At 47.2% G+C, this 25,555-nt stretch overlaps 1 protein-coding gene across 2 annotated transcripts in view; it reads left to right on the plus strand.

The window, feature by feature from the left end:
- DHCR7 (7-dehydrocholesterol reductase) overlaps positions 1-23,403 on the plus strand; it is a 130,993-nt gene extending 107,590 nt beyond the window's left edge. Inside the window, exons 3-8 of one of the 2 annotated variants that reach the window (XM_088458943.1) lie at positions 6,423-6,645; positions 11,280-11,370; positions 15,902-16,115; positions 17,550-17,754; positions 18,380-18,511; positions 22,870-23,403. In XM_088458943.1, the coding sequence (XP_088315069.1) occupies positions 6,423-6,645; positions 11,280-11,370; positions 15,902-16,115; positions 17,550-17,754; positions 18,380-18,511; positions 22,870-23,334 (1,330 nt within the window). In that variant the 3' untranslated portion in view covers positions 23,335-23,403. The remainder of the gene's footprint in view (positions 1-6,422; positions 6,646-11,279; positions 11,371-15,901; positions 16,116-17,549; positions 17,755-18,379; positions 18,512-22,869) is intronic. The other variant, XM_088458944.1, reaches the window with a different exon arrangement.
- Positions 23,404-25,555: the final 2,152 nt, after the last annotated feature.

Consider the following 25,555-nt stretch of genomic DNA (forward strand, 5'->3'; position numbering starts at 1 on the left):
CTGTACAGTGTAATCACAGCCCAGCATAGGGACACCCACTGCTGCCCCCTCATATCCGTACAGTGTAATCACAGCCCAGCATAGGGACGCCCACTGCTGCCTCCTCATATCTGTACAGTGTAAGCACAGCCCAGCATAGGGACACCCACTGCTGCCTTCTCATATCCATACAGTGTAATCACAGCCCAGCATAGGGACACCCACTGCTGCCTCCTCATATCCGTACAGTGTAACCACAGCCCAGCATAGGGACGCTCACTGCTGCCTTCTCATATCTGTACAGTGTAACCACAGCCCAGCATAGGGACGCCCACTGCTGCCTTCTCATATCCGTACAGTGTAAGCACAGCCCAGCATAGGGACACCCACTGCTGCCTTCTCATATCTGTGCAGTGTAAGCACAGCCCAGCATAGGGACGCCCACTGCTGCCTCCTCATATCCGTACAGTGTAAGCACAGCCCAGCATAGGGACGCCCACTGCTGCCCCCTCATATCCGTACAGTGTAAGCACAGCCCAGCATAGGGACGCCCACTGCTGCCTCCTCATATCTGTACAGTGTAAGCACAGCCCAGCATAGGGACACCCACTGCTGCCTCCTCATATCTGTACAGTGTAAGCACAGCCCAGCATAGGGACGCCCACTGCTGCCTTCTCATATCTGTACAGTGTAAGCACAGCCCAGCATAGGGACGCCCACTGCTGCCTCCTCATATCTGTACAGTGTAAGTACAGCCCAGCATAGGGACGCACACTGCTGCCTCCTCATATCTGTACAGTGTAAGCACAGCCCAGCATAGGGACGCTCACTGCTGCCTCCTCATATCTGTACATTGTAAGCACAGCCCAGCATAGGGACGCTCACTGCTGCCTTCTCATATCCGTACAGTGTAAGCACAGCCCAGCATAGGGACGCTCACTGCTGCCTCCTCATATCTGTACAGTGTAAGCACAGCCCAGCATAGGGACGCTCACTGCTGCCTTCTCATATCTGTACAGTGTAAGCACAGCCCAGCATAGGGACGCCCACTGCTGCCTTCAAATATCCGTACAGTGTAAGCACAGCCCAGTATAGGGACGCCCACTGCTGCCCCCTCATATCCGTACAGTGTAAGCACAGCCCAGCATAGGGACGCTCACTGCTGCCTCCTCATATCTGTACAGTGTAAGCACAGCCCAGCATAGGGACGCTCACTGCTGCCTTCTCATATCCGTACAGTGTAAGCACAGCCCAGCATAGGGACGCTCACTGCTGCCTCCTCATATCCATACAGTGTAAGCACAGCCCAGCATAGGGACGCTCACTGCTGCCTTCTCATATCCATACAGTGTAAGCACAGCCCAGCATAGGGACGCCCACTGCTGCCTCCTCATATCCGTACAGTGTAAGCACAGCCCAGCATAGGGACACCCACTGCTGCCTCCTCATATCTGTACAGTGTAAGCACAGCCCAGCATAGGGACACCCACTGCTGCCTTCTCATATCTGTACAGTGTAAGTACAGCCCAGCATAGGGACGCACACTGCTGTCTCCTCATATCTGTACAGTGTAAGCACAGCCCAGCATAGGGACGCTCACTGCTGCCTCCTCATATCTGTACAGTGTAAGCACAGCCCAGCATAGGGACGCTCACTGCTGCCTTCTCATATCCGTACAGTGTAAGCACAGCCCAGCATAAGGACACCCACTGCTGCCTTCAAATATCCGTACAGTGTAAGCACAGCCTAGCATAGGGACGCTCACTGCTGCCTTCAAATATCCGTACAGTGTAAGCACAGCCTAGCATAGGGACGCTCACTGCTGCCTTCTCATATCTGAACAGTGTAATCACAGCCCAGCATAGGGACACCCACTGCTGCCTTCTCATATCTGTACAGTGTAAGCACAGCCCAGCATAGGGACGCCCACTGCTGCCTCCTCATATCTGTACAGTGTAATCACAGCCCAGCATAGGGACGCCCACTGCTGCCTTCTCATATCTGTACAGTGTAAGCTCAGCCCAGCATAGGGACGCCCACTGCTGCCTTCTCATATCTGTACAGTGTAAGCTCAGCCCAGCATAGGGACACCCACTGCTGCCTTCTCATATCCATACAGTGTAATCACAGCCCAGCATAGGGACACCCACTGCTGCCTCCTCATATCCGTACAGTGTAACCACAGCCCAGCATAGGGACGCTCACTGCTGCCTTCTCATATCTGTACAGTGTAACCACAGCCCAGCATAGGGACGCCCACTGCTGCCTTCTCATATCCGTACAGTGTAAGCACAGCCCAGCATAGGGACACCCACTGCTGCCTTCTCATATCTGTGCAGTGTAAGCACAGCCCAGCATAGGGACGCCCACTGCTGCCTCCTCATATCCGTACAGTGTAAGCACAGCCCAGCATAGGGACGCCCACTGCTGCCCCCTCATATCCGTACAGTGTAAGCACAGCCCAGCATAGGGACGCCCACTGCTGCCTCCTCATATCTGTACAGTGTAAGCACAGCCCAGCATAGGGACACCCACTGCTGCCTCCTCATATCTGTACAGTGTAAGCACAGCCCAGCATAGGGACGCCCACTGCTGCCTTCTCATATCTGTACAGTGTAAGCACAGCCCAGCATAGGGACGCCCACTGCTGCCTCCTCATATCTGTACAGTGTAAGTACAGCCCAGCATAGGGACGCACACTGCTGCCTCCTCATATCTGTACAGTGTAAGCACAGCCCAGCATAGGGACGCTCACTGCTGCCTCCTCATATCTGTACAGTGTAAGCACAGCCCAGCATAGGGACGCTCACTGCTGCCTTCTCATATCCGTACAGTGTAAGCACAGCCCAGCATAGGGACGCTCACTGCTGCCTCCTCATATCTGTACAGTGTAAGCACAGCCCAGCATAGGGACGCTCACTGCTGCCTTCTCATATCTGTACAGTGTAAGCACAGCCCAGCATAGGGACGCCCACTGCTGCCTTCAAATATCCGTACAGTGTAAGCACAGCCCAGTATAGGGACGCCCACTGCTGCCCCCTCATATCCGTACAGTGTAAGCACAGCCCAGCATAGGGACGCTCACTGCTGCCTCCTCATATCTGTACAGTGTAAGCACAGCCCAGCATAGGGACGCTCACTGCTGCCTTCTCATATCCGTACAGTGTAAGCACAGCCCAGCATAGGGACGCTCACTGCTGCCTCCTCATATCCATACAGTGTAAGCACAGCCCAGCATAGGGACGCTCACTGCTGCCTTCTCATATCCATACAGTGTAAGCACAGCCCAGCATAGGGACGCCCACTGCTGCCTCCTCATATCCGTACAGTGTAAGCACAGCCCAGCATAGGGACACCCACTGCTGCCTCCTCATATCTGTACAGTGTAAGCACAGCCCAGCATAGGGACACCCACTGCTGCCTTCTCATATCTGTACAGTGTAAGTACAGCCCAGCATAGGGACGCACACTGCTGTCTCCTCATATCTGTACAGTGTAAGCACAGCCCAGCATAGGGACGCTCACTGCTGCCTCCTCATATCTGTACAGTGTAAGCACAGCCCAGCATAGGGACGCTCACTGCTGCCTTCTCATATCCGTACAGTGTAAGCACAGCCCAGCATAAGGACACCCACTGCTGCCTTCAAATATCCGTACAGTGTAAGCACAGCCTAGCATAGGGACGCTCACTGCTGCCTTCAAATATCCGTACAGTGTAAGCACAGCCTAGCATAGGGACGCTCACTGCTGCCTTCTCATATCTGAACAGTGTAATCACAGCCCAGCATAGGGACACCCACTGCTGCCTTCTCATATCTGTACAGTGTAAGCACAGCCCAGCATAGGGACGCCCACTGCTGCCTCCTCATATCTGTACAGTGTAATCACAGCCCAGCATAGGGACGCCCACTGCTGCCTTCTCATATCTGTACAGTGTAAGCTCAGCCCAGCATAGGGACGCCCACTGCTGCCTTCTCATATCTGTACAGTGTAAGCTCAGCCCAGCATAGGGACGCCCACTGCTGCCTTCTCATATCTATACATTGTAACCACAGCCCAGCATAGGGACGCCCACTGCTGCCTCCTCATATCTGTACAGTGTAATCACAGCCCAGCATAGGGCGCCCACTGCTGCCTCCTCATATCTGTACAGTGTAATCACAGCCCAGCATAGGGACGCCCACTGCTGCCTCCTCATATCCGTACAGTGTAATCACAGACCAGTATAGGGACGCCCACTGCTGCCTCCTCATATCTGTACAGTGTAATCACAGACCAGCATAGGGACGCCCACTGCTGCCTCCTCATATCCATACAGTGTAATCACAGCACAGCATAGGGACGCTCACTGCTGCCTCCTCATATCCGTACAGTGTAAGCACAGCCCAGCATAGGGACGCCCACTGCTGCCTCCTCATATCCGTACAGTGTAAGCACAGCCCAGCATAGGGACACCCACTGCTGCCTCCTCATATCCGTACAGCGTAAGCACAGCCCAGCATAGGGACGCCCACTGCTGCCTTCTCATATCCGTACAGTGTAAGCATACAGTACGCAGTACGGCGTTTGCACATGCGCATTAGCAATCTTTGATCTGCGTAAAAATCGCCATTGCGTCCGTCTCTGAAGCAGGCCCACAGTGTTAAAGAAACTGCTGTCCCTACAAGGGCAGAGAACAGTAAGGGAAAAATGGTAATAATAGCGATGGTTTTGGCGAAAATATTTGAGCCAATATCACGATTTTTGCTAAATAGACCCCTGAGTGCCGTTACTAGTACGAGCTCACAGGCAGGCTGATCAGGCTTACACACCATACTGGCTCTTTGCTAAATAGACCCCTGAGGGCTGTTACTAGTACAAGCTCACAGGCAGGCTGATCAGGCTTACACACCGTACTGGCTCTTTGCTAAATAGACCCCTGAGGGCTGTTACTAGTACAAGCTCACAGGCAGGCTGATCAGGCTTACACACCGTACTGGCTCTTTGATAAATAGACCCCTGAGGGCTGTTACTAGTACAAGCTCACAGGCAGGCTGATCAGGCTTACACACCGTACTGTCTCTTTGCTAAATAGACCCCTGAGGGCTGTTACTAGTACAAGCTCACAGGCAGGCTGATCAGGCTTACACACCGTACTGGCTCTTTGCTAAATAGACCCCTGAGGGCTGTTACTAGTACAAGCTCACAGGCAGGCTGATCAGGCTTACACACCGTACTGGCTCTTTGATAAATAGACCCCTGAGGGCTGTTACTAGTACAAGCTCACAGGCAGGCTGATCAGGCTTACACACCGTACTGTCTCTTTGCTAAATAGACCCCTGAGGGCTGTTACTAGTACAAGCTCACAGGCAGGCTGATCAGGCTTACACACCGTACTGGCTCTTTGCTAAATAGACCCCTGAGGGCCGTTACTAGTACGAGCTCACAGGCAGGCTGATCAGGCTTACACACCGTACTGGCTCTTTGCTAAATAGACCCCTGAGGGCCGTTACTAGTACAAGCTCACAGGCAGGCTGATCAGGCTTACACAACGTACTGTCTCTTTGCTAAATAGACCCCTGAGGGCCGTTACTAGTACGAGCTCACAGGCAGGCTGATCAGGCTTACACACCGTACTGTCTCTTTGCTAAATAGACCCCTGAGGGCCGTTACTAGTACGAGCTCACAGGCAGGCTGATCAGGCTTACACACCGTACTGGCTCTTTGCTATCTTATTTTTCATAGTACGCCTCTTATGAAGATTCCCATAACATGAGTGGATTTTAATGCAGAACAATAAACATTTATAAAATGTTACAGTTTAAAAAAAGAATATTAAGGCCTAATGCTGGGCACACACTACCAGATAAAATGCCTGTCAGACCGACAGACATTTTATCTGGCCGGCTGCCAGCCGCAGATGTCGCCGGCATACACTGTGAGAGAAATCTCAGTGCATAGCCCGACATCCGCGCTCCGCCCCCGGGGGCGGAGACAGGAAGGAACACAGGAAATGTCTGTCTGTCGGCCACGCTGGGCATACACTGCCCGATGCGGCCGACAATCCAGCATGCCCGACCGAGCCATATTTAACCCTCGGTCGCCCCCGCACACGCTACAATTATCGCGGCGATCCGCCGATATCGGGCGGATCGTCCCGATAATTGTAGCGTGTATGGCCAGCATTAATCGTGCACTGCGATAGTAACTCTTCTTTTTCATTTTTTTGTGTATGGAGCCAGAAATCAATACAAGACTTTAGTTTAAACATTTTTAAACCTCTGTGCAAGATAATACTTTGTTTCTTTCCGGAGGGAAATTCCCGCTCTGTACAGTATAATAGCACTGAGGAAATGCAATAATAAGTTCTAAGTAACAGCAGCAGCAGCTTATCACCATGGCAAAGGGAAATGTTTCCGGGAATGTTATGTTATACTGAAGCTGCATCTCTCTGCTGTTGGCAGGGAAGTGGACTGGTTCTCTCTGGGCGGTGTCATCTTCCTACTTATGTTTGCGCCTCTCATTGTGTATTACTTTGTGATGTCATGTGACCAATACCAGTGCGCTCTCACTGGTCCCATCCTAGACATATATTCGGGGAAAACGCAGTTATCGGATATCTGGAACAAGACTCCGCTGCTGACCTGGAGAGCTGCGAACATCTACCTGGTCTGGGTCTCTTTCCAGGTAATTACTAATCTGTTATGAAGCCACTTACAGGGGGTTACCGGTCAGTTTCTTTCAAATTTTGACCCATAATTGTGCCTTAATATATGTTTACTAAATTCATTCATTATTTTGTACAAAGGGCCTGATTCAGAGCCGGACGCTATTTGCGCTCGCTCGTTCAGAAAATAGGGGCGGCTATTCAAATGAACCGTTCGCTCTTTGCGGTCTGTTCACGCCTCTATGTCTGAATGAGCGAAGAAAACTTGCGATCGTTTTTTGAAAAAATACGCCCCCTGGCCGCTCGCATCCTACGTCATGTCCGCTATTTATTAGATTAATCGAGTAGATCGACCAGCGTATGAACTGCTCGCTATTCTCGCTAATTTTGCGAGCAGTTCTGGCTATAAAATAACCCAGTGACGTGGTCAATGATGCTGCTGTATTAATTATGCACACCCATAAAACGCCCGTTTTGACCTTTAAGCACGCCTGCGTTCTGATCTCCACTTCCCGTTTTCAACACCTTCCCCTGTTACCACCCACATACGCCTCTTTCTGTCACTCAACTTAGCAGGCATTCGCTATTTAGCGAACAAACGATTTTCGGCCACACTGACTGGTTCGCGCAAGCGTATTATGATCCGTACGCATGTGCAGTTGGGCAAACATCGCTCGGAGCGAACGAGCGGCCGCTTACGAGCGGCTCTGAATCAGGCCCAAAGTCTTCTTGTAATTATAATACACACCGAAGTGCCAAAAGTTATGAGATAGCAGTATGTAAAGGCAATGTTAGGTGGCGTCACCGAGTACTGTGACATCTTGGAAATGCCCAGACCTGCATCAGTTGTAATCTTACATCATGTGAGTCAGTTTGAACGTCGGCTAGGCTTCTCATGGCAAGGTGACGTGAATTATCGGAGTTAGAACGGTGCATGATAGTGGGTGCCCGATTGATGGGACATTCCATTTTTGAAGTCATGTGAACATTCAACATTCCTTGATCTATGGTGTCACGTGTGTGCCGGGCATACCTCATGGAAGGTATTTCCACCCACTGTGGACAGTGCAGGGGCCGATCACGGGAGCTTTATGTTCATGACCAGCTGCGTCTGGCCAGAATTGTCCGTGGTAACAGACAAGCGACACTGGCTCAAATCACATTCAGTGCAGGAGGTACCAGATGTATACCCAGCAGGTCAGTGCAGCGTTCTTTAGCTTTCATGGGATATGGGAGCAGAAGACACACCAGAGTGCCCCTGTTACCACTACTACACCGGACAGCGCCTCACCTGGGCTTGTGACATCACTAATTAGACCCCGGAGGACTGGTAACTTGTGGCATAGTCCGATGAGTCACGGTTCCAGTTGTTTTGGGTGATGTTAGGGCTCGGGTGTGGCACAGACCCCATTGAGGCCATGGACCCCAGTTGTCAGCAAGGCACCGTGCAGGCTGCTGGTGGTCCCATAATGGTGTGGGGTGTGTTCACATGGCATGGGTTGGATCTGCTGGCCCGCCTGAACACGTCATTGACTGGTAACTGCTACATTGATTTGCTTGATGACCATTTGCAGCCCTTCATGGACTTCATGTATCCCACAGCGAAAGACTTGTCCAGCAGGATAATGACCCGTGTCATCGATCAAGTTGCCTCGAGTTGGTTCGAGGAGCATTCTGAAGAGTCCCGATGAATGGCGTGGCCACCATATTGCCCGACATGAACCCAAACAAGTAGTTATGGGACGTGGTGGAGAGGTCCATGCGTACCAAAGATCTTGCACCTACAAATATCAGGGAGCTGTGGGAAGCCATACAGCGGCATGGGTCACCATCTCTCCACAGGTCTTCTGTCCATTTGTGGAATGGATGCCTCGTCTAGTTGTTGCACTTCGCCAGGCTAGAGGTGGTCCTACACTATACTAGGCATCTATCCCATGACTTTTGCCACTTCATTGGATATGTGGTATGAAAATAATTTATATCAGTGTAAAAAAGTGCAATCAGAAAGCTCTGAGTAAACAAACTCGCAGTGCTTGAATACAGAACAATCCAAAAACAGACATGACAGCCTATATGGATTAATAAAAATAATGCACTTGTCGTTCTTGATGTCAGGGTGGTCATATGCAAAAGGAGGCAGCTAATCACCCTGAGAGAGCCAGCAATGGCCACAGCAGCAGTGCGAGGTTTAACTTTCCACAGCAGCACTGCTACAGTGTAACATACCCAGGGCCGGCCATAGAGGGCGCACCCATCCCAACATTCCGATTTCAGCGTGATAACACTGTCCCGTTGTTCCACCCGTGGACCGAAGTGTCCCGCGGGTGGTCTGGTCAGGAGATTGGGCACCCCCACTGCCACAGCTGCGCGGAGGTGCTGGACCCCGTAGTAGCTGAATGGATGTTGCACGCCTCTAAATAATGTCATGTAGGGGGAGTGGCCTATGGTACCATAGGCCACACACCCATTCCAATGGGCGTTGACTACCCCTGGAGCCGACCCTGAACATACCCCTCCATGACAGACAGCTGAAGCTCCTCCCACATCTGTCGGACTGAGGGCCTGATTCACCAAGGAACGCAGTTGCTTATTCGCACGCAATCGGTTGTTTGTTGCGTTCCGCGCATGTATCGGAGAGTGCGAACTAGTCATTGCGATCGGAACTGCAATCGCAGAGGGTACGCAGACCCATGGCAGAGTGACAGGAAGTGCCATTTGTGGGTGGTGAAGGCCAGGTGGTCGTACGACCGCAGGCGTGCTAGTGCGTTTCAACACCGTTGCAAGGGCGTGCGTAAATTAGCCACTGCAATACCAGACGCCGCCTGAGGCCTCATAGCTTGCGCTGAAGTAAGCAATTCCTGAGTACGGTCTGGGCTTCAGTAACTGATGTTACCGAATGTTTCTCTACGTTGTCCAACTATACAGATGTGTGTAAGGGGAAGTGCGCGTCCTTATGTCAGGCTGCGATCGCAATGTGAATACAAACATTTACATATCAGCGCTGATATTAACAACTGCATTGCGTGCGTATAAGCAGGATAGCGATTTAGAAAAAGAAATGTAAGGAGAGCGCTGGACAGAAGTATAATATTTAATATCACTTCTAAAAATACATATAATGTAAATACATCACATATAATACACTAATATAAGGAAAAGAGTATAATAATAAAAAATAATAATAAAATCCAGAATCAACTGAGTCGGCCTGATTCAGAGGCGCTCGCTATTTGCGAGCGCACGCTCTGAATCAGTGTGGGGATGAATTTTTGTATTTTTTTTTCCTGTCCGCTCGCAAAGCTGTGGGTGCCCATTATCGCGACCATTGGGCTTGCGAGGAGACCCTGTGGTAGGGTCTCAGGTCTCGCAAGCCCGAGTGGACTCCCTGCTCTAATAGAGCAGGAAGTCCACTACTGACATCATGAGTGATGTCAGTAGGGCCGTCCACAAACGGCAGGCGTTCCTAAGGGAACGCCTCCGTTTGTTCAGCCACCCCCCCTCCCCACCTGCAAAACGGGGCCAGCTGTCGATCAACATCGACAGCCGCCCCGTTTTGTTGCGAGCCCCGGAGCGAGTGATTTCTCACTCGCTACGGGGCTTGCGCACACGCACTGGGCCACCATCGACCCGCTTGCGAGCAGGTCTGAATCTGGCCCCCAGTGTATACTGAAATGTTCATTCAAAAAGGCACTTTAAACGGTCACAGATGGTCAATTGATTAGTGTCAATCTGATCGCATATATAGAAAGCAGCAGGCGTTAGTCAAGGCTAGAATAGCAAAAAAGCGTCTGGTATACTTTTAAAGTCACATTCAGCCAAAGCATATAGATGTTAATGCAGAATTTGCATGATCCTGCACATTCACCCATAGCGATCTGTAGTGAATCACGCCCAGAGTCCTGACGGCTTCTCCAGGTCATAAAGTTGAGGATGCAGTCATCCGAGTTACTGTGATGTCACTGCCACTCCCCTTTGTAGAATCCACCAATCCACACATTCTGACCCAATCAGTTAGAGCAGCCCCTCCTACTTCCTGCAGGGGATTGGGAGAGCTCGTCAGGCTTCAGTACAGCTCACCAGTTATGTCATCCATGCTCAGTGTTGCTACAGTCTGTCATCAGTACTATTTTGCTTTATAACCTAGGGGTCTAATTACTAAGCAGTGTTAGGAGACAGAGTGAAAAGTGATAAGAAAGTGATAAGGTGCCAACCAATCAGCTCCCAACTGTCATTATCATTTTTCAAACACAGCCTGTGAGATGACAGTTGGGAGCTGATTGGCTGGCACCATATCACTTTCTTATCACTTTTCACTCTGTCTCCTAACACTGCTTAGTAAATAGATCCCTAACAGTGATATCTGGGACAGGACACTGCATTGCGGGGCCCCCAGCACAACTCGGGGGGGCAATTCAGCAATGCATCTCCTACATAGTCCTCGCTTCTTTGCATGTACCGGGCTGGCTCATGTGCAGAGAAGCCACAACTGAGAGCGGTACGGCAGCCTAGCGAGGGTGACCTGGCACACTGCTGCAACACCAGCAAGGCTACTGAGTGTGGGCATACAACAGTGAGACAGCTTATTCCAATTGCAGATGCCTCGTCCATGTAGAGATTTTGCCAAGTTCATAATAATCATGTATTTATATTGCAGGTCTTCCTCTACATGTTCGTCCCAGATATTTGCCATAAATTTTTGCCTGGCTATGTTGGAGGTGTACAGGAAGGGGCTCGGACCCCAGCGGGTGAGTGTGGAGCGTTACTTCAGCTACAGAAACCTTCATACGCTGTGCTGTGTAATGGATATATAAGAGCATGCTGTATGTCTGTCAGTGCCCAGTCACTGTGCTGTGTAATGGGTATATAAGAGCATGCAGTACGTCTGTCAGTGCCCAGTCACTGTGCTGTGTAATGGGTATATAAGAGCATGCAGTATGTCTGTCAGTGCCCAGGCGCTTTGCTGTGTAATGGGTATATAAGAGCATGCAGTGTGTCTGTCAGTGCCCAGTCGCTGTGCTGTGTAATGGGTATATAAGAGCATGCAGTATGTCTGTCAGTGCCCAGTCGCTGTGCTGTGTAATGGGTATATAAGAGCGCGCAGTGTGTCTGTCAGTGCCCAGTCACTGTGCTGTGTACTGGGTATATAAGAGCATGCAGTATGTCTGTCAGTGCCCAGTCACTGTGCTGTGTAATGGGTATATAAGAGCATGCAGTATGTCTGTCAGTGCCCAGTCACTGTGCTGTGTAATGGGTATATAAGAGCATGCAGTATGTCTGTCAGTGCCCAGTCGCTGTGCTGTGTAATGGGTATATAAGAGCATGCAGTATGACTGTCAGTGCCCAGTCGCTGTGCTGTGTAATGGGTATATAAGAGCATGCAGTATGTCTGTCAGTGCCCAGTCGCTGTGCTGTGTAATGGGTATATAAGAGCATGTAGTATGTCTGTCAGTGCCCAGTCACTGTGCTGTGTAATGGGTATATAAGAGCATGCAGTATGTCTGTCAGTGCCCAGTCACTGTGCTGTGTAATGGGTATATAAGAGCATGCAGTATGTCTGTCAGTGCCCAGTCGCTGTGTTGTGTAATGGGTATATAAGAGCATGCAGTATGTCTGTCAGTGCCCAGTCGCTGTGCTGTGTAATGGGTATATAAGAGCATGCAGTGTGTCTGTCAGTGCCCAGTCACTGTGCTGTGTAATGGGTATATAAGAGCATGCAGTATGTCTGTCAGTGCCCAGTCCCTGTGCTGTGTAATAGGTATATAAGAGCGTGCAGTATGTCTGTCAGTGCCCAGTCGCTGTGCTGTGTAATGGGTATATAAGAGCATGCAGTATGTCTGTCAGTGCCCAGTCACTGTGCTGTGTACTGGGTATATAAGAGCATGCAGTATGTCTGTCAGTGCCTAGTCGCTGTGCTGTGCAATGGGTATATAAGAGCATGCAGTATGTCTGTCAGTGCCCAGTCGCTGTGCTGTGTACCCACAATAAGAGGACAATACTCCCACAATGAGAGGACAGTCCCCACAATGAGAGGACAGTTCCCACAATGAGAGGACAGTCCCCACAATGAGAGGACAGTCCACACAATGAGAGGACAGTACACACAATGAGAGGACAGTACACACAGTGAGAGGACAGTACACACAGTGAGAGGACAGTACCCACAATGAGAGGACAATACACACAATGAGAGGACAGTACCCACAATGAGAGGACAGTACCCACAATGAGAGGACAATACTCCCACAATGAGAGGACAGTACCCACAATGAGAGGACAGTACCCACAATAAGAGGACAATACTCCCACAATGAGAGGACAGTACCCACAGTGAGAGGACAGTACACACAATGAGAGGACAGTACACACAATGAGAGGAAAGTACACACAATGAGAGGAAAGTACACACAATGAGAGGACAGTCCCCACAATGAGAGGACAGTACACACAGTGAGAGGACAGTCCCCACAGTGAGAGGACAGTCCCCACAATGAGAGGACAGTCCCCACAATGAGAGGACAGTACACACAGTGAGAGGACAGTACCCACAATGAGAGGACAGTACCCACAATGAGAGGACAATACACACAATGAGAGGACAGTACCCACAATGAGAGGACAGTACCCACAATAAGAGGACAATACTCCCACAATGAGAGGACAGTACCCACAATGAGAGGACAGTACCCACAATAAGAGGACAATACTCCCACAATGAGAGGACAGTACCCCCACAATGAGAGGACAGTACCCACAATGAGAGGACAGTACCCACAATAAGAGGACAATACTCCCACAATGAGAGGACAGTTCCCACAATGAGAGGACAGTACCCACAATGAGAGGACAGTACCCACAGTGAGAGGACAGTACCCACAGTGAGAGGAAAGTACACACAATGAGAGGACAGTTCCCACAATGAGAGGACAGTCCCCACAATGAGAGGACAGTCCCCACAATGAGAGGACAGTCCCCACAATGAGAGGACAGTCCCCACAATGAGAGGACAGTACCCAACAATGAGATGACAGTACACACAATGGGAGGACAGTACCCACAATGAGAGGACAGTACACACAATGAGAGGACAGTACACACAATGAGAGGACAATACACACAATGAGAGGACAGTACACACAATGAGAGGACAGTACACACAATGAAAGGACAGTACACACAATGAGAGGACAATACACACAATGAGAGGACAATACACACAATGAGAGGACAATACACACAATGAGAGGACAATACACACAGTGCCCAGTCGCTGTGTTGTGTAATGGGTATATAAGAGCATGCAGTATGTCTGTCAGTGCCCAGTCGCTGTGCTGTGTAATGGGTATATAAGAGCATGCAGTGTGTCTGTCAGTGCCCAGTCACTGTGCTGTGTAATGGGTATATAAGAGCATGCAGTATGTCTGTCAGTGCCCAGTCCCTGTGCTGTGTAATAGGTATATAAGAGCGTGCAGTATGTCTGTCAGTGCCCAGTCGCTGTGCTGTGTAATGGGTATATAAGAGCATGCAGTATGTCTGTCAGTGCCCAGTCGCTGTGCTGTGCAATGGGTATATAAGAGCATGCAGTATGTCTGTCAGTGCCCAGTCGCTGTGCTGTGTACCCACAATAAGAGGACAATACTCCCACAATGAGAGGACAGTACCCACAATGAGAGGACAGTACCCACAATAAGAGGACAATACTCCCACAATGAGAGGACAGTACCCACAGTGAGAGGACAGTACACACAATGAGAGGAAAGTACACACAATGAGAGGAAAGTACACACAATGAGAGGACAGTCCCCACAATGAGAGGACAGTCCCCACAGTGAGAGGACAGTCCCCACAGTGAGAGGACAGTCCCCACAATGAGAGGACAGTCCCCACAATGAGAGGACAGTCCCCACAATGAGAGGACAGTCCCCGCAATGAGAGGACAGTACACACAGTGAGAGGACAGTACCCACAATGAGAGGACAGTACCCACAATGAGAGGACAATACACACAATGAGAGGACAGTACCCACAATGAGAGGACAGTACCCACAATAAGAGGACAATACTCCCACAATGAGAGGACAGTACCCACAATGAGAGGACAGTACCCACAATAAGAGGACAATACTCCCACAATGAGAGGACAGTACCCACAATGAGAGGACAGTACCCACAATGAGAGGACAGTACCCACAATAAGAGGACAATACTCCCACAATGAGAGGACAGTTCCCACAATGAGAGGACAGTACCCACAATGAGAGGACAGTACCCACAATGAGAGGACAGTACCCACAGTGAGAGGACAGTACCCACAGTGAGAGGACAGTACACACAATGAGAGGAAAGTACACACAATGAGAGGACAGTTCCCACAATGAGAGGACAGTCCCCACAATGAGAGGACAGTCCCCACAATGAGAGGACAGTCCCCACAATGAGAGGACAGTCCCCACAATGAGAGGACAGTACCCAACAATGAGATGACAGTACACACAATGGGAGGACAGTACCCACAATGAGAGGACAGTACACACAATGAGAGGACAGTACACACAATGAGAGGACAATACACACAATGAGAGGACAGTACACACAATGAGAGGACAGTACACACAATGAAAGGACAGTACACACAATGAGAGGACAATACACACAATGAGAGGACAATACACACAATGAGAGGACAATACACACAATGAAAGGACAGTACCCAAGAATTGGACCAAATCGTATAATTGTACTGCTTATATAAAATAGATTTTCTTAGACTACTATTAGCATTGCTCCCAACATGACCCATTCCAGCAGAGACACAATGCTCTGTTCCTGGGCTTCCCTATTCATTTATGACTGACGTCACCTGTGAGAAAACAACTTTCTTATCAATTATATAGTTCAACACAGGTGATGGCAGTCATACAATCAGAGAGAAGTCCAGGAACAGAGATTGTGTGCATCCTGGAATGGGTCATGCTCGGAAGTATGCCAATAGGTCCTCTATACGTGTGTGCGTTGACGTATTAGATGTAATCCGGCGTAACCAGACCATTGTCTATATCGGGAGTGGGCAATCAGCGGCGCTCCTGCTTCTGTTGCTGCAACAGTCTGAGATTGGGCAAAATAGCAAATCTGTGGCAGCGCATGCAGGGGATGTGTCGTTCTGCAGCAGCTGGGGGGCCGCCTATTGCCCAGCCCTGGCCTACATAGTGCTCTGTCTGGGAAGCAAACAATAGTACTACAATATGGATGATTGTGTACTAAACACCCTGTCATCACCAGGTACCATCAACAAGTACGAGGTCAATGGATTGCAGGCCTGGATCATCACCCACCTTCTCTGGTTTGCCAATGCCTATTTTTTCCACTGGTTCTCTCCCACCATCATCATCGACAACTGGATCCCACTACTGTGGTGTACCAATATACTGGGCTATGTCGTCTCCACATTTGCACTGATCAAAGCGTACTTCTTTCCAACTAACGCCAAAGACTGGTAAGATAGCAACAGTCTTCACTTATTCCAGCTTAAAAAGAAGTATGGCGAGTACGGATGGGGATTGAAAGAGCTACAGTAAAAAGATAGACACCAGATGTTAGACAGGCAAAGGGTCGACAGGGACAAAAGGTCGACATGTAAGTAGGTCTACATGTACAAATGGTTGACAGGGCCAAAAGGTTGACATGTGTATGGTCGACGTGAAAATGGTCGACACGTTTTTTTTTTCTGTCCCTAATCTTCACCCTAATCCTCCTCCTGGTGCCTAACCCTCCCTCCTGGGTAGGTGCCTGACCCTAACCGTCCCTTCTAGTGCCTAACCCTAACTCTCTGGGAAGTGTCTATCCCTCCCTCCTGGTGCCTAAACCTAACCGTTGGGGTAAGTGACAAACCCTAAAAAAAAAAAAAAAAAATCAGGTGTCAACCATTTGCATGTCAACCCTTTGACCCCGTCGACCATGTGTACCAGCCGAACTTCTTACATGTTGACTCTTGGTAAGGACCTATTACAATAGGTGGCTGTCAATGCTTTAATAACGTCGGTGGCGTTTCAGTGGTACATCCATGGCACATCAGTGGTTGCTAGTCTCTGCGGAATAATGTACAGATTACTGAAGCCACAGGAGATCTTCCACCATATAATGGTGCAGGGCTACACAACTCTGAGCTGACTTCTAATAGTTATAATCTACAGCATGAGAGGCGACATCTCTGCAGTTATACAGTAGTTGTCTATTTATCCTGTGTTATCATTCTTACTGCTATAGTTTAATAAAGTAACTTGCAAGTTTTCCCTGCAAAAAGTCCTTGAATTCTCTGCCAGCTATAAAAGTCCCAAAGACAGGGACTCAAACCTATACTTACAATGGAATGCAATCGGCACTTCTCAGGATAGCGCATTTCTGCACATTTTAAACAATATTCATAAAAGCACTTCAAATGTACAAGAAAATGTGATAAAGACCCGATGTCCCTTTACCCCCAAAATGAATTTAAGACAAATTCTTAATCAAACAGTTTTTTTTTAAAGATAAATATATGGGGCGAGCCTAAGGTGGAAGTAGAATGGTCCCACAAAGCCGAAGTTCTCGTGTAAGGGGCCAACAAATGTAGCAATGGAATAATGTTACCAGCAACAGTTCCGAGGACCAGGGGAGTGGGAGGGCATTCAGACACGTGGGGGCGGGCAGGTCAGTCACATAAAGAAGCAGTGTGGGGGCCTGCACTTTTTAAGATAGTTACAATTGATATGACCAGTGATAACCTATTTTTCTTCAACACAGCTTCACGTAAAATGCTACATTTACCAATAAGAACATTGGGATCAAAGATAGAACATTTTATGCCGCATAACTGTATTGCAGAACAAAAGCTACAGCTACAGTGTACAAATAAACGTGTTTCACTTTCTTAATTCTCTGATTTCGGCAGTAAATTCACCGGCAATTTATTCTACGACTACATGATGGGGATTGAATTCAACCCTCGCATTGGAAAGTGGTTTGATTTCAAGCTCTTCTTTAATGGACGGCCCGGCATTGTTGCCTGGACTCTGATAAACCTGTCCTATGCAGCAAAGCAGAAAGAGCTATACGGCCAGGTCACCAACTCTATGGTGCTCGTCAACGTCCTCCAGGTCAGTCTCACTGCAAATGACTTCTGTCCTGATCGCATAATCATGGCTGTCCAGTGCTAGGCCCTCAGATGTGTATATATGAGGATCCCTATTTGTACATTCCCCAATAGCTGATGGGGGGGGGGCTATCATTTCAGGCAGGATATTGGCTGTAGCAAAATACTTCTTGTCCTGCTTATGACAGCGTGGGACACGAAAAGAAAACTAATCACAGCTAGTGTACTGGTCGGGGAAGTACTGGCAGGTTCCCTGCTGCTCAGACCTCTCTGCCAGCTGGGCACAGAAACTTACTTTTCACTTATACAATTAATGTTTTCTGCCCAAAAGTTTTCCCGCACAGAGACTGGCAATGATAAAACTAATAATTCTGTGCATATTCTGGTTAGTAAACCAGTCACTCACAAGTCCTACAGCATTTACTCACAGTGATTCACAGGCAGTCAATGAACTAATGTCCAAACAAGTATTTCAGGCCAGGTATTTATTAGGCTGAAAAGCTACAGGTTGCCTATCTTTATTTTATTTTAGTGTTTTTATTGTCGGCACGATATTAATATCCAGGTCTCTTTTTTTTTTTTAAGCTATCCTGATCTTACCGCTACTTGTTAATGCTTTGTATCCACAGGCTATTTATGTAGTGGACTTCTTTTGGAATGAAGCTTGGTACCTGAAAACAATAGACATCTGTCACGACCACTTTGGCTGGTACCTTGGATGGGGGGACTGTGTCTGGCTGCCCTATCTCTACACATTACAGGTAATGACATTTATACCCTGCACGGTTCTTGGGCCAACCGACTGAATCATACGGGGCCCAGTCAGTGGCGTTACCCTATGACTGCACACGCTAGGAGCTTTCTGCCGTAGACGCTGGTTCTTCTGTCAATCCCAATCTAGGTCTTATCAGGAGATACCATGGCTGCTGGTCAGTTTGGGCCTACACATGCCGAGATATTGATCCAATTAGTCTAACACCAATATTGCTGCATATATGGCAGACTCAGGTCTTCCTACACTGCCACCAGAGTTTTGCCCAACTATTGGCCACTTTATCTGGTACCATTTCTCTGCTACATCTGCAGTCTGCACTCTGAGCTACTGCATGCAGCACGGTGACCGATCCTGTCCCCGGAGTCCAGTCCACACTGCAGCGGCCTCCCAGACCAGGCCTGTCACTGTGACCATAACGTGCCACCTCAGCTGCAGCACTGTCCGGTCCCAGTGCCTTTTTTGGGCAGGGTGGATCTCCTCACCTAGGTGCTGATCGCTCACAGCACAGACCTGGCCACACTGCCATTTTCCCATCACAGCTCTAGAGACCAGCACTTGTTATTTAGAGGTGGGCAGCCACATCCTATTCTCTGAGCATGGTGGGAACAGCAGTTCCAGTCCCACACTTGCACCTGAGTCCTTTCCCTCTCTCCTTGCTTAGAGGTATGATCCCCTACACCCTCTGTCCTGACAACTCGGCAGCTTTATGGTTAACTCACAGCTTCTGATTTTAAACCCTCTGCATGACAGTCAGTTCTGACCCCCTAGTTGCTGCCTGAGGCACTGGAGTCGAATTCTCAGATTTCCTGCTGGTTGGCCCATAGGCACTTCCCAGGTGTCCTACAACAGTAGTGTTGACACCCATCAAAAGCCTACTGGTGCCATCGTTCTCACCGCTGTGGGGTGCCCCCAAGAGCCATAACAGATCAAAGGAAGGGCTGGCTGCTATAGCCACATCATGGTTTTCATCTTACACAATACTGCCATCTTGTGGATGACTTAGGTATTACTGCCTATATATAAGTGATTGCAGATCATAATTCTTTCAGGCACAACCACCTACTTCAGTTAGGGGGCACAGCATCGCCCCTGCTAAGTTATTGCAGTTTCCCCCTGCACTAGGACATCTTAGCAGCTGACCATAGCTCCCCTCATTCTCCTGCCCTTAGCCGTCTGCCTGCTGTGTTCTCTGTGTGACACCTGAGCCAACCTCTATAGGGGATTGTATCAACTATTGTCTTGTTTTAAAATGTCACTAATGAATCCCAAATGTTATTTCCACCTTCAGATAACTTTGTTTTGCACATTTCTTACTCCAATTGTACATTTATTTATTTATTAACAGTTTCTTATATAGCGCAGCATAATCCGTTTATTTATTTATCTTACTGTCTTCCTTACGTGGCTTTCATTCATGCCGTATTATCACCAAGGAGAGTAGTACGTTTTCCATGTTCTGGGATGTGACACAAAGCTGTTTTCTGGTTACGGTGATGTATAATGCAGGCAGCACCGCAGGCATGGGTGGTCTCCTATGGAGCAGAAAGAGAAGACTTGCCTGATTATTTTAAACACATGGCTGAATAGCACATGATTAAGGCAAAAATATGAAGCAATGCTGTTAGTAAAGATAATATACAAAGCCTAAAGTTAGAAGCCCCCTTTAAATTATAAATAGTAAAAGAGTAGCCGACCTAAAGAGAGGGGGAGACAGAGAATTTTATTTAGCTAAAAAAAAAAATAATAATTCACACAGATACAGTGGTAACAGAATAATACAAGAAAGTGCAAAAAAAACATCCTCCGGCGATGGGAGCGAATGTCTGCGCTAAGGGCCTGATTCAGAGCCGGTCGCTATTTGCGGTCGTTCGTTCAACAAAAAGGGGTGGCTATTCAAATGAACCGTTCGCTCTTTGCGGTCTGTTCACGCCTCTATATCGAGCGAACAAAACTTGCGGTTGTAATTTTGAAAAATACGCCCCCTGGCCGCTCGCACCATACGTCATGTCCGCTATTTATTAGATTAATCGAGTACATCGAACAGCGTATGAACTACTCGCTATTCTTGTGGTTGGTGTTTGCTACCACAATCTTGCGAGCAGTTCTGGCTATAAAATAACCCAGTGACGTGGTCAATGACACTCCAGTAGTAATTATGTACACCCTTAAAACGCCCGTTTTGACCTTTAAGCACGCCTGCGTTCTGATTTCCACTTCCCGTTTTCAAGCACCTTCCCCTGTTACCACCCACATACGCCTCCTCCTGTCACTCATATTAGCAGGCATTCGCTATTTAGCGAACAAACGATTTTCGGCCGCACTGACTGATTCGCGCATGCGTATAACGATCCGTACGCATGCGCAGTTGGGCAAACATGGCTCGGAGCGAACGAGCGGCCGCTTACGAGCGGCTCTGGATCAGGCCCTAAGTGCTGCTGTAGGGTTAGTCGCAGGTTGATCGCAGGCCTCTAACTGAATAGCTCCGGGCACTTTACCTGAAAGCAGAGGCCGCATGGTGCAACCCGCGGGTAATTGTAATATCATAATGACATTCCTTATATTAGTATTGTAACAAGACACAATTCTATGACATAAGCCAATAATCTTACTCTAGATCATTACATTTGCAGTCTGGTTTCCACTTCTCAAAGGTAATTGTGAGAGAGATAATTGTCCAAGAAATGTAATATGGAGCTTCCGGGGCTGTGCGCAATGTGTCAACCGAAATCACCAAAGAAAAGAGCGCTGACCATATAAGTTATTACAGTTTAATAAGACATCAAATTATAGCACTATACTAAAATATGTAAAGTATGATCAAATAAAATATATCAGCTGATCAAAAACTTAAAATACAAACATGAAAAGTTAAAAAGATAATTAAGCCAAATATTAGCATATATGAATCAATATTTGAAGGACTCATACAATCATGTCCATGTGTGATTACACAAGAAAACGAGTAGTCACACATGGACAGGATTGTATTCATATCCTTCAAATATTGATTCATATATGCTAATATTTGGCTTAATTATCTTTTTAACTTTTCATGTTTGTATTTTAAGTTTTTGATCAGCTGATATATTTTATTTTATCATACTTTACATATTTTAGTATAGTGTTATAATTTGATGTCTTATTAAACTGTAATAACTTATATGGTCAGCGCTTTTTTCTTTGGTGGTTTCTGTTGAGATTTTGATAGATGAGGTTCAGCTCCTTGGCCATAAGTAGCTGCAGCCATATAGAGTTTTCACAGAATTTTCATGCTGGATTGTAATCATTATATATATTTTGTGATATAGTCAGGGTAGGGGGTCCCTCCCCTGGGGTAGATGGACACCTCCTTAGACACAGCAGCCAGGAAACAGCACACCAGTCCAGGGTTTTCGTGCAAACTGGTCGGAACCAGTTTTATTGTGCAATATATACAACAAAATAAACAAAACAAAAATAAATCCTAGCCCGTCTGGGCACTAACTAGACAGGTTATTCCCTCTCTACAAGTGACAGGGCCTACTGCCTTACCACAAACACAGCACTTCAAATATCACAGTGTCTCTGAACAAACCTCAGTGTCTGTTCTCCCCAGGGTATGTGAGACACTCAACCAAAACCTAACACAGCTTATCTGAGCCACTTCCAGGTGCAACTACTAATCAGCCTGTCAGACTGAAAGGCCCAACACCTGGAATGGCCTGTGGATGGAGCCCTCCCTTCTCTTCTCACATCCACACCCCTAGGACCCATTTTCCGGCTTTTACCAAAAGCTGACACTTCTGGTCTGTTTGGCATAACAGACTTTTCCTGGGGTTTTTAAAATACATTTGATAGGAATCTAGGACACACATATATGCCATCCAGACTTCTCCAGTGCTTCTATCACTATATATATAATTTTTTTTCTTTTTTTGGAGCTGTGAAGCTTAACAGTTACACTAGCGCCAGTGTGTTGTTTTTTACTGTGCGCCTGCGCACGGTTCCCACTATTATGGTAGGAAAGCCTTGCCCGTTTTCTGTGGGACACAAAGAATATCAGCAAGGTGTCCTGCCCTAATGTCCTATGTAGTATTAGCGCGAATTGCAGCCTCGCAGCTGACGATGCCCCATATACCGCCAAGATTTCCAATAAATATCTCGCTGTTATTGGTATATAATTAGATATCATTAATTCTGGCAAAGTATGGAAACTATATTTGTATGAATGTCATTTGTACCCGTTATTCAGTGCAGGCTGTATTCTGAGCTTAGTACACAATATCAGAACCGATATACATATGGCTATATACAGAATGCTAATGGAAAGAAATAGCAATAAATTGTATTTATTTGTAATTGCAGGGTCTCTATCTGGTCTATAACCCAGTGCACCTCTCTACCACAGCCGCAGTAGGAATTCTTATGCTAGGTCTGATCGGATACTATATCTTCAGGATGGCCAACCATCAGAAAGATCTGTTTAGACGCACCAATGGTAACTGTGAGATTTGGGGCAAAAAGCCCAAATATATTGAATGTTCTTATACGTCGGTGGATGGGAAGAGGCATAGCAGCAAGCTAATGACTGCGGGGTTCTGGGGGGTTGCCCGGCACCTAAACTACACTGGAGATTTAATGGGATCTCTGTCTTACTGCCTGGCGTGCGGATTTCATCACCTCCTGCCGTATTTCTATATTATTTACATGACCATGCTACTTGTCCACCGCTGCCTACGTGACGAACACAGATGCTCCAGCAAGTACGGGAAAGACTGGAAGTTTTACATGGATGCCGTCCCCTACAGATTACTGCCAGGCATATTTTAGGAGCCACAACAAGATATTCCAGGTTAATGTTTGTTAGAACTGTGACCAATAAAGTTTAATTTTTATGAATCAGATGATTTTTTTTCTTCGCTTGGATAATTGCTTAGTAATAAAGCACGTTGCTATGGGGACAGTCGGACAACCACGTTATGAAAAACAGACAAATAGATCCTGCACCAGAATATAATAAACAATTCATAAACCAACAATTGAATACAATAAATCAATAATAGAATAATCCACTATGTTGGTGGTGCTCCCCGGGAAAAGTATAAATCATACTCATAGTAAACAAATAACCTCTAGACTGAGGCGAGAAAAGAAATTCCCTACTGGGGCACGCTTATTAGATATAGATTATGAAATGGCAGTAAAATTAAAACTTAACCTTTAATCTAGTTGTATAAGTAAAATATATAGGGTATATTAGAGACTTAAATTGCTGACCATATATATCCGTCTCCCCTATTTTAATGTGATACTAAATAGTATGCTCAGTCAGGCGAAAAAATATATTATTATAATCAGCACACTATAGATAAAAATACATGGGGATTCAATCATCCCTTACTGAGTGCTATGGCAGCACACTCCTGCAATAATTAATATTGGTGGATATGGGCTACAGAAAGCTTCCTTAGAAAAAATATTTATTACAATAAATTGAGGTTAAGCCCATAATATCCACCTTGGTATACTAATTTGAATATTGCACTTGGCCCGTTAGACTGCAGTATATATGAATCCTTAACAGTTCATGATTATATACATCATATAGTAACAGCGTGCAGTCTTAGGCCCTGATTCAGAGCCGGACGCTCTGACCAGAGCGCTCGCTCTGAATCAGGGCCCACCTCCATTAATATAGAGCGTCCTCCTGGACGCTTGTATAGCTGTGGGTCACCACCCACAGCATATACGAGCGTGCAGGATGATGGTCGCGATGGTCTTGACCATCGCGACCATCGAAACTGCGAGCAGAAGCCTGCGGTTGAGTTTTTCAACCGCAAGGCCAGGAGTGATTTTGGCTCTATCAGAGCCAAAATCACTCCCACTGACATCACTAGTGATGTCAGTGGGGCCGGCTTCAGACGGCAGGCGTTAACTTGGGAACGCCTCCGTCTGGCAGGCACGCCCCCGGCACACCCACAAAAGGGGGCGTGCTGTTAGTCAACATCGACAGCACGCCCCCTTTGATGAGACACTACGAGCGAAGGAAAGTCCTTCGCTCGTCGCGTCTTGCGCATGCGCACGACGGAGCTCCCTCCGTCGTGCGCATGCGCAGTGCAGACCATCGACCCACTTGCGAGCGGACAGCCGCTCGCGAGTGGGTCTGAATGAGGGCCTTAGTACCCAGGGTATCTCAACAATTCATTCTCAATGGTCAAACAATTCATTGCACTTGGCCCAATACATATGTAGTTGAATCATATATCCATATTGTTTAAATTGCAAAAAAAAGAACAAAAACAAGGTAAATCATGAAAACCTGGAGCTGGTGCACAAAAGAAAAGGAACCTAGCATTGGATCTGATAAATAATTACACTTTACTTATACATAAAATATTTCAACAGTACATTTACAGTAATCAGATAAATAATTGCACCCAGCAGTTCATTTGAATAACTGCACTTAGCCCAGATACATATATTATTAAATCATATATACATATTGTGCTGATCTCATTGCAAAGTATGCATGGACAGAATAAATCCTGAAAACCTGCAGCTAGTGTCTTGCAATAATCAGATAACTAATTGCATCCAACAATTTATTAACAATAATCAAATAAATAATTGCACTTAGCCCAGATACATGTATCATTGAGTTATATACACGTTATGCGAAATTTCATTCCAAAATGTGCATAGACAGGGTAAATCCTGAAAATCTGGAGCTAGTGCCTAAAAGAGCCACAATTATTGCTTTAATAAATAATTGCACCTTGCCCGGTTTTAAAAAAGCCTAAACAGGATAGACAGGGTGAATCCTGAAAACCTGAAATTTGTGTAAAAGGATAGCAAAAAATTGAGATTTAATAAATGATTGCACTTTGCCCAAATATCACAGGTTGCACATATATAGCACAATTCCCATCACTATTTCTGATTTCTATGTGGAAATGTATCGGCTTTAAGTCAAAGGAAATTGTACACAAGATGTGTTCATTTATTATCTTAATTAGTTTGACAATTCGATCCCATATTTTAGAGAAATGTG

This window comes from Taudactylus pleione, unplaced genomic scaffold (assembly GCF_031769625.1).
Source record: "Taudactylus pleione unplaced genomic scaffold, aTauple2 ptg000875l, whole genome shotgun sequence".
Taxonomy (NCBI): Eukaryota; Metazoa; Chordata; class Amphibia; order Anura; family Myobatrachidae; genus Taudactylus; species Taudactylus pleione.